At 43.5% G+C, this 10,000-nt stretch overlaps 1 protein-coding gene across 1 annotated transcript in view; it reads right to left on the bottom strand.

Annotated features, from left to right (window-relative positions):
* The window catches only part of LOC125032918 (alpha-1-macroglobulin-like), a 29,293-nt gene that overhangs the window by 6,405 nt on the left and 12,888 nt on the right, over nt 1-10,000 (bottom strand). Inside the window, exons 11-20 of the mRNA XM_047624313.1 lie at nt 9,602-9,776; nt 8,270-8,449; nt 7,689-7,759; nt 6,822-6,879; nt 6,007-6,142; nt 4,769-4,994; nt 3,812-4,278; nt 2,669-2,751; nt 1,070-1,191; nt 139-289 (exon numbers count right to left, since the gene is read on the bottom strand). Coding sequence (XP_047480269.1) covers nt 139-289; nt 1,070-1,191; nt 2,669-2,751; nt 3,812-4,278; nt 4,769-4,994; nt 6,007-6,142; nt 6,822-6,879; nt 7,689-7,759; nt 8,270-8,449; nt 9,602-9,776 — 1,669 coding nt within the window. The remainder of the gene's footprint in view (nt 1-138; nt 290-1,069; nt 1,192-2,668; nt 2,752-3,811; nt 4,279-4,768; nt 4,995-6,006; nt 6,143-6,821; nt 6,880-7,688; nt 7,760-8,269; nt 8,450-9,601; nt 9,777-10,000) is intronic.

Consider the following 10,000-nt stretch of genomic DNA (forward strand, 5'->3'; position numbering starts at 1 on the left):
ATCTGGATACATTTACTTTTCACAACCCAAACTCATTCTTTCCACATCTTAACCACATCTTAATCCCCCCCACCTTACCAATAAAAAAAAGAGAGAAAAAGAGGTATTTATAACTTCCCGGTTCATGCTTCGACTCACCCATCCTCATGAACCGTAGAAGCTTCCTTGTGCTCTCCGGAGTGCCCTGCTTCGTCGCCTCCAGGTACTGCATGATGTAGATGCTGGGGGCGAAGTTGACCATGTTCTGCTCGCCACTCCCGTGCGGCGTGCGGATGAGGGAGCCCAGGTTCTGTGGCGGCGGAGGAGGAAGGTTGGTAAGCTGAAGAGGAAAGGGAGGGAGAGAAAACGCAGAAGGAACGAAAAAATATTAAAAAAAGAGAGAGAGAGAGAAAAAAAAAAAAAACACTATTGAGAGAAACCACTTCAAGACCCCGACCTTGAGCGAAATCGATCAACAAGTAGTATTACTTCTATTACTATTTCTGCTTGGAGGACCGTGTCAGAGTCTAACTTTGGCGACCACGTCTTTGAATCCAGTCCCGTCTTAATCCACAGCCCTCAAGCCCGTCACCCCCTAGCTACCCCGTGAATCGAGGTCACGGCTCCATTCATACCGCCAGTGGTCCGCATTTTTGGCTGCTCTGATCGTGGTCTAGAGGAGATAATACGAAGGTAGCTTCCCGTTGCCTGACTGAGGGTGACTGAACAGTTCTCTATTGCTCTTACCATCCAACCCTCTTGTTGCGACTGCTACTACTGCCCCGCCCTTTCCAGAGAGAGAAACAAAAACAAATATCAAACGACAACTATTGTTACCCCACCCTATCCCCCCAAAAGGCATTCCCAAAACTTTTCTTAATATTAGTACCCCCTCCCCCCAAAAAAAATATTCCCAAAACGACTCTTACTACCACCCTTTCCGAAAAAAAGTATTCCCGCATAACGATCATTCCTACCACCCCTTCCAAAAAGGTTTACCAATGCGACAACTACTACTACAACAACTACAACAACTACTACTACAACTACTACTACAACTACTACCACTACCAAAACTTCTGCTCCCCACCTCGAGTGTGAGCGCCAGCAGGTCTCCTTCCACCGAGACCCAGCTCCGGGCGGAGTCTGCCACGATCTTCTCCGGCGGCGCCACCTGCCACGCCTCCAGGCTGTCCTTGCCCTCGGCCAGCTCTGTGGTTGGAGGAGAAGGAGCGGTGGAAAGGGGAAGGAGGAGAGGGGATAAAGGGGAAGTGGGAGAGAGGGAGAAAGGGGAAGGAGGAGAGGGGATGAAGGGGAAGTGGGAGAGAGGGAGGAAAGGGGAAGGAGGAGAGGGGAGGAAGGCGGATAAGGGAATAAGGAAAAAAGGAAAAGGTAATGGGGAAGAATGGGGGAGGGGTAAGGGGGGGGGTGACGGATTGGGGGATAGAGGATTTCTTAATGAGATTTTTTTTTTTTTTTTTTTTGAGAAAAGAATTCTTCATATGTTCTTTCACGATATGCTGTATTTTTCATATATAAAAAAACATCTTTTTCCATCAAGTTTTGTTACATTACGACTGCTTGTTCATTTAACTTAAATGCCTAACTTGTGTACAACCGTGATATCTCATAATCAAATCTACATAATAGTGAAAATTATATCCAAATTATATCAATACAGGTGCATTATCTTTCTCGCTCGCTCTGTCTCTCTCTCTCTCTCTCTCTCTCTCTCTCTCTCTCTCTCTCTCTCTCTCTCTCTCTCTCTCTCTCTTCTCTCTCTCTCTCTCTCTCTCTCTCTCCGTCCGTCTCTCTCTCTCTCTCTCTCTCTCTCTCTCTCTCTCTCTCTCTCTCTCTCTCTCTCTCTCTCTCTCTCTCTCTCTCTCTCTCTCTCTCTCTCTCTCTCTCTCTCTCTCTCTCTCTCTCTCTCTCTCTCTCTCTCTCTCTCTCTCTCTCTCTCTCTCTCTCTCTCTCTCTCTCTCTCTCTCTCTCTCTCTCTCTCTCTCTCTCTCTCTCCGTCTCTCTCTCTCTCTCTCTCTCTCTCTCTCTCTCTCTCTCTCTCTCTCTCTCTCTCTCTCTCTCTCTCTCTCTCTCTGTCTCTCTCTCTCTCTCTCTCTGTCTCTCTCTCTCTCTGTCTCTCTCTCTCTCTCTCTGTCTCTCTCTCTCTCTCTCTCTCTGTCTCTCTCTCTCTCTCTCTCTCTCTCTCTCTCTCTCTCTCTCTCTCTCTCTCTCTCTCTCTCTCTCTTTCTCTCTCTCTCTCTCTCTCTCTCTCTCTCTCTCTGTCTCTCTCCTCTCTCTCTCTGTCTCTCTCTCTCTCTCTCTGTCTCTCTCTCTCTCTCTGTCTCTCTCTCTCTCTCTCTCTGTCTCTCTCTCTCTCTCTCTGTCTCTCTCTGTCTCTCTCTCTCTCTCTCTCTCTCTCTCTCTCTCTCTCTCTCTCTCTCTCTCTCTCTCTCTCTCTCTCTCTCTCTCTCTCTCTCTCTCTCTCTCTCTCTCCGTCTCTCTCTCTCTCTCCCCGTCCGTCTCTCTCTCTCTCTCTCTCTCTCTCTCTCTCTCTCTCTCTCTCTCTCTCTCTCTCTCTCTCTCTCTCTCTCTCTCTCTCTCTCTCTCCCTCCCTCCCTCTCACCACCCCCCCTCTGTATCCTTTTTCCTACGTACTCAATAAAAAAAAAAAAAAAATGAAAATCGTTACCTTCAGCGCATGCGTATTTAGTCCGTGTTTCTTCCTTTGCGAAACCCTCAGCCTCTACGTTTATTGTCTTGACCAGAGTATCCCTAGAAGAAGAAAAGGATAAATAATATGTTAATGATTATATTAATAAAAGGTTGATGAAGAAGAAGAAGAAGAAGAAGAAGATGATAAAGAAGAAGATGAAGAAGAAGAAAAAGAAGAAGATGAAGAAGAAGATGATAAAGAAGAAGATGAAGAAGAAGATGATAAAGAAGAAGATGAAGAAGAAGATGATAAAGAAGAAGATGAAGAAGAAGAAGATCACCATCCAACCGCGTTCTATGAAGTGCATTTTTCTACGCTAAATATATGTCGCCCTTGACTCACGACTCGGCTTCACGAAATCTTTAGTGACACCAATAAAGCAACACCGTCACCGTCATAATATCGCCATCAAAGGCAGCAAAATCATCACCGCCAACACCACCAACAATAATCTCCACCAAAAACGCCACCACTGTAGAATCATTATTGTATACTGAAAACAACCAAATCCCCGTCGCTAACAGCAACACTAATATCACCTTCACCAGCAATTTGATCTTCACCACCTTCACCAACAACACTATCATCTCACCATCATCAACAAAATTTCACTACCATTGCCAACACTATCTTCTTCCACACCACCACCTACAATATCATCACCATCACCAACAATATAAACATAATCCCCAACAATATCACATCTACCATCATCAGCAACAACTTCACCATCACCACCAACCCTATCATCTTCACCATCTCGATCATCAACAATATTATCTCCACCACAACCACCACCAACAACCTCATCTCCACACCTCCATTAACAACGCTATCACCACCACAACACTATCGTCTTCACCACCACAATATCTCTACCACAATCAGCATCATCACTATCACCATCAAAGCTATCATCTCCACAATCATCAGCAACACTATCATTACCATAAGCAACACCATCATATTCACCGCCATCACCTGATCCTTACAGCCACCACCAACATCACGAACATCACCATCACTACCACCACCACCATCACTATCAACACCACCATCATCGTTACCATCAACACCATCACCAGCACCGTCACCATCACCACACCGCCACTGCCTTACCTCCTCTCGACCCTCTCCTCGCCGCCTCCCCCGCACCGCCCGGGGATGCTGTAGTCCACGAAGGCCGAGACGCTGAGGCTGACGTCCCCAAAAGCCAGCGGCCGGATCAGGAAGGAGAGAACGGCCCTTTCCTTCGGTCCCAGGCAGGCCGTCCTCTGGTTCCTGCCTGTGGAGGAATTCCGGTCGTCCCTGGGTCCTCTCCGGTTCCTGTCCTTTCGGTCTCTTCTCCAGCGCTGGTCCCAAAGTCGCCTTGGTTCCTCCGAGGCTGATCTCTCGTTCGAGTTCGTCCGCGGGTCCTTGATTTCGGTTAAGTTGACGATTTTGTATGTGGTTTCCTGGTCGGTCGCTTCCCTGAGGACGACGCTATATTCGAGCGTCTGCCTTCTCTTCCCCGATCCTCCTCTGGCGCTCTCTAACTCTCCCTCTATCACTTCGTACTCGGGGCTTTCCTCAAGGATCACTCGTATCTGAAGGAGGAGGGAGTTTGAGGGAATGTAAGGATCGAGAGATGTTGAAGTCCTGAGGAAGACCCACGTTAACTTATGGAGGTGAGTGGCTTGGTTCCGTAAATGTCGTCTGGTCTTACCAATATAATTTATTGTGTGTAATGGGCTGTTTATTGCAGTTAATGGGCTGCTCACTTGTGCGATATGATTAACCGCTTTTGCGCCTCTTTGAAATTACTTACTTAGAATACCAAGACACTAGCTGCAGTTTTCTAGCGCATGGAAAATGATCTGCTTACAGAAAGCGTTTATTTTCACGAACATTTTCCCCGACAAAATATCTCTCGGTTCCGCTGATGACACGGAAGGAGGATCAAGGTAGTTGAAGACCTTGACCTCTCTCTCTCTCTCTCTATTCTCTCTTTATCCGCTCTTTATCCTCTCTCTATTCTCTTTCAACCCTCTACCCATCCCCCTCTCTCCCTCCCTCCCTCCCTCCCCACCAACTCACCGGCAGAGACTGGTCGAGGTAGTTAAAGACGGAGATCTTGACGGGGAGGACTTCGCCGCGCTTGATGGAGGGCGGGAGGGTCAAGTCCGAGAAGAAGGGCGTGAAGGTGGTGATGGACGCCCGCTCGGACAGCCCCACGCCCTTCTCCGGGTGGGCGCACACGGCCTTGCCAACCCACTCGGTCATTCTGTCGGGGAGCTCGAGCTGCCGGACGATCCCCGTCGGGCTGAAGGGGGCGGGTTTAATAATATTGTTATTATCGTTATTATTTTCATTTTTATCATTTTAACAAAATTTTAAAAGAAGGAGGATTGGGAATGAGGTGCTGGATTAGGACGAGGCTTAGGATGAGGTGGAAGGGGATGTGGATGAGGGTGAGGAGCATGGGAAATATCAAGGGGGAGGAGGAGGAGCTTGAGGGGGAGGAGGAGGAGGAGGAGAAGGAGGAGGTTGAGGGGGAGGAGGAGGAGGAAGAGGAGGAGGAGGAAGAGGAGGAGGTTGAGGGGGAGGAGGGAGGAGGAGGGGGGAAGAGAAGGGAGGAGGAGGGGGGAAGAGGAGGGAGGAGGAGGAAGAGTTGGAAGAGATGGAGGAGGAGGAGGAGGAGATGAAGGAAGAGGAGCTGACATAATAAGAATAAGAAAAAAAAAAAATAAGAGGAGGAGGGAGAGAAGGAAGAGCATAAGGAATAGGAGTAGGAGGAAAGGAGAATATACATAAAAAAAAAACGAAATAAAAATACCCAAAATAAAAACATATTGAATGAGAAGGGAAATAGGGCAGATGAAAAACCTAAGAGGAAGGAACAAAACGAAAAAAAAGAAAGGAAACAACAGGGATAAATTTAAAATAAAATAAAATATATAAAACATAGGAGATAGATAGATAGATAGATAGATAGATAGATAGATAGATAGAGAGAGAGAGAGAGAGAGAGAGAGAGAGAGAGAGAGAGAAAGAGATAGATAGATAGAGAGATAAATAGACAGACAGACAGACAGATAAAGAGAGAGAGATAAATAGACAGACAGATAAAGAGAGAGAGATAAATAGACAGACAGGTAGAGAGAGAGAAAAAAAAAGGAGGAAAAGAAGAAAAAGAGAAAGAGAGAGATAGATATATAAAACATATTCAAAGAAAGAGACAAAACAAACAAACACAAAAATAGAGAAAAAATATAATAAAAAACGCCCCCCCTTTATCCCCCCCCCACCAAAAAAAAAAAAAAAAAAACACTCACGGCACAGCGAGCAGCTCCCACAGCCAGGCCTCGGGCGCGCGCACTCGAGCCCCCGCGTCGGCGCCGGCCTCGAGCTGGTCGCCCGCCCCGCGCGCCGCCGGCCTCCCGAAACTCCAGCCGAAGTCGCTGCCGCTGTCTGGAGGGGACGCGGAGGGAGAAAGGGATGACGAAGGGGAGGGATAATTCGGGACGAAGGAGAAATGGGATGATGAAAGGAAGTGATGACTATTGATAAAAGAAAGAAAGCATAATTCGGGATGGAGGAGACGAAATGGGATGATGAAGGGAAGTGATGACTATTGATAAAAGAAAGAAAGCATAATTAGAGATATAAGAGAAAAATAAAATGTGATAATGCATGGAAAGAATAATTACTTTTAGGGGAGAAGAAATGTGATGATGAAAGGGAAGGGTAATGACTGGTAAAGGAAAGAAAGAATAATTATTGATAAAGGAAGAAATTATGATGATGAAGGTAAGGATAATCCCTGATAAAGGAGAGGAATTCTAATGGTGAAAAAACAAACAAACTGATGATGAATGACAAGGATAATTACTGAAGAAGGAAAGAAATGATAATGATCGTCATTCTCTGAAAATAATAATTTGTAGATACACTAATGAGATTCACTTAGATAATATTGTGATACGAAATTGAATAGAACTTTAAACGATAACACTAAAAAATATGAAATCTTGATTATGAATCCTACAATCTTATCATTTACCTAAATTCTCAATTTTGATTTTTTTTTTTTTTATTCATGTAAATCTAAATTTATCTTTTTGACATTTGAATTTGAATACAGCTCTACCTTCCTCGCACGGCCTCGTCTCAACCACCTGGTCGGATATGACATACAGGCCCGAGTCCTGAAAGTATTACGTTGTGTTAGATAGGTTGGATTGTGTTGAGATGCGTTGGGTTATGTTGAGATATGTTACAACGTGTGTATTGTTGTCTTGTGCTAAAATATGTCTGACTGTACTAGATTAAGCTGTATAGTGCTAGTATATTTTGGGGTGTGTTAGAATATGGTGGCTTGTGCTAGAATCATTTTCACAAGATGAAATTGAATTACATAGGTTAAATAATATTCTAGTATATATATGATTGTGCTTGTTGCAATGCTAGACATAATTACTGCCGATTATCATAATACACACGAAACTGTCTCTTTATTATGTTACCCTGGCTTGAATTAAGATTGGCCATATAATTTTGCTTATGCCTTATTGGCTATATACTTTACCTTATATTATAACGGTTATATCATCCTGGATATATCATTTCCCTTACATTTCATTGGTTATATCCTCCCGGTTATTAATTTATTTGTGATTTTGGTTATATCCTCTTCTTTATTATTATTTTTTTGTTCATTCATTGCGTTATCTTTGCTACGTGATCCTTCGTGTGTAATGTTTTTATTCAGTGTTATGTGTGGTTATGTTATACGGGATCGTATTTTATATCATACAATATACAATATACATCAGGAGAATACAGTTGGGAAAGAAGGAATAAGGATGAGAGAGAGAGAGAGAGAGAGAGAGAGAGAGAGAGAGAGAGAGAGAGAGAGGAGAGAGAGAGAGAGAGAGAGAGAGAGAGAGAGAGAGAGAGAGAGAGAGAGAGAGAGAGAGAGAGAGAGAGAGAGAGAGAACGAAAAATGATATCTTACATCGAACATTTTCAGAGCATCAACATAGTCACTGTAGTAATAGGCGGATCTAGATGGAGGAAACATTCCATCTGTGGAATAGGAAAAAATACAGTAAACATATAGATGGATAAACAAAAGAACGAAAGGGGAAATAGTATATAACAACGATAACAGTGATAATGATGGTAAACAATAATCCGTCATAACGATAATAGTAATAATAATTATAGCAGTAATAATAATAGTAATGTTAATGATAATGACAGCACCATGATGATGGTGATATCAATAATGATGATGATAATGGTGATAATAATAATAATAATAATAATAATAATAATAATAATAATAATAATGATAATACCAAAAATAATAATAACAGTAATGATAATAATAATAGTAATAATAATGATAATAATAATAGTAATAATAATAATAAAAATAATAATAGTAATAATAATAATAATAATAATAATAATAATCGTGATTATGATGATGACAATAATAATAAACGAACATAACCGATAACCCAAGCAAATCGGGAAATTTCCGAAATCCCTGACCTCAACAACAATCACAAAGACACTATAACCCCAAACCTGCTTCTGAAGCTCCTGGAGCCATCTTCGCCCTCATCTTCTTCTCGCAGTACCTGAAGTCATTGACCTGCGAGTTAACCCAGGGCGAAATCTTAAATCCGTCGAGGTAAGCGAAGATGGCGTCAAGGGAAAACGGGTCGGGTTCAGGGTTCGAGCGTTCGGAGCTTTTGTCCACAATGCCTGTTGGGGATCAAGCAGAAGGGAGGCAGGGGAGGGGCGGGGTGAGGGTGGGGAGTGGGCAGAGGGTGAGGGAGGGGGAATAAGGGAAGGGAGTGGGCAGGGGGTGAGGGAGGAGAGTGGGCCGAGGGTGAGGGAGGGGGAAATAAGGGAGGCAAAAGAGGACGGAGATGAGGGAGAGAGAAATAAGGGAGATAAAGGGATCGAAAGTATGGAGGAAGGGGAAATGAGGGAGGGGCAAGGGCCAAGTGATGAGGGAGAGAGAAATAAGGGAGGGAAAGTTACAGGAGATGAGGAAGAGAAAAAAGGGAGCAAGGATTGAAGGAATGGGAAACGAGGGAGGGAAAAGAAGGCAGGGACAGGAAGACAGAAATAAAGGAGGGAAGAGAGGCAAGAGATAAGGCAGAAATAAATAAAAGGGGGGAGGGGGAGGGGCAGGTTAAATTTGTTACTGATAGCAAAGCGACTGTGGTGATTGTGGCTCTTATATTAGGTTGTGATGAGGGAGAAAAGGTAATAGTGATAATAATGGTGATAGTAACAAAAGGATGGCAGTAGTGATAATGAGTATTTCCACTTTCTTTTCTTTGTATCCACTAGATGTATAATATATCTACACTGCACACACACACACACACACACACACACACACACACACACACACACACACACACACACACACACACTTGTATGTGTGTGTTTGTGTGTTTGTAATAACAAATAAAAAGAAGCATAAAGAGAGAGAGATCACAGAGACAAACAAAATAGACATACAAATCGAATATACACAGACGGACACACAGACAAACAAACAAACAGACAAACAAACAAACAGAAAAACAGACATACAGACACAGACTCAAAGACAAACAGACACACAATCAGACACAGACAAATAAACAATCAGACACACAGACAAACAAACAGAAAAAAGACAAACAGTCACAGACAGACAAGTAGAACACAGACAGACAAACATAGATAAAGAGACACAGACAGACAAACAAACAGAAACACAGAACAAACAAACAAATAAACACAGACAAACAAACAAATAAACACAGACACACAAACAAATAAACACAGACAAACAAACAAACAGAAAAAACAGACACCCAGACAGACGCATCCAGGCAACTCTGAAGCACGACTGACCGACGGAGCACACCGCGCCGGGTTCCGCCGTCACCGTGAGCGTGGTGGCCTCCCCCGGCTGGCCCTGTGCCGCCGACCAGGTGAGGTTGGCACTGTAGCCCAGGCACTTCTCCACCTCCAGCTCGGCCCTGTCCGACACCACCTCGCCGTCGTCGCGCGTGTACCAGACCAAAACCTAATCAAAGATAAAAGTAGACAAAGCATAAACATACATGAAGATACTAGGTATGAGCTAGGTATGGGACTTTTCCTCGCTCTCTCTTTCCTCTTTATTTCTTTTATTTCTCCTTATTTATGTGTTTGTTTATTTGTTTGTTTATTATTATTGTTATTATTATTATTATTATTATTATTATTATTATTATTATTATTATTATTATTATTATTATTATCATTAAT

Source organism: Penaeus chinensis, chromosome 15 (assembly GCF_019202785.1).
Source record: "Penaeus chinensis breed Huanghai No. 1 chromosome 15, ASM1920278v2, whole genome shotgun sequence".
Classification (NCBI taxonomy): Eukaryota; Metazoa; Arthropoda; class Malacostraca; order Decapoda; family Penaeidae; genus Penaeus; species Penaeus chinensis.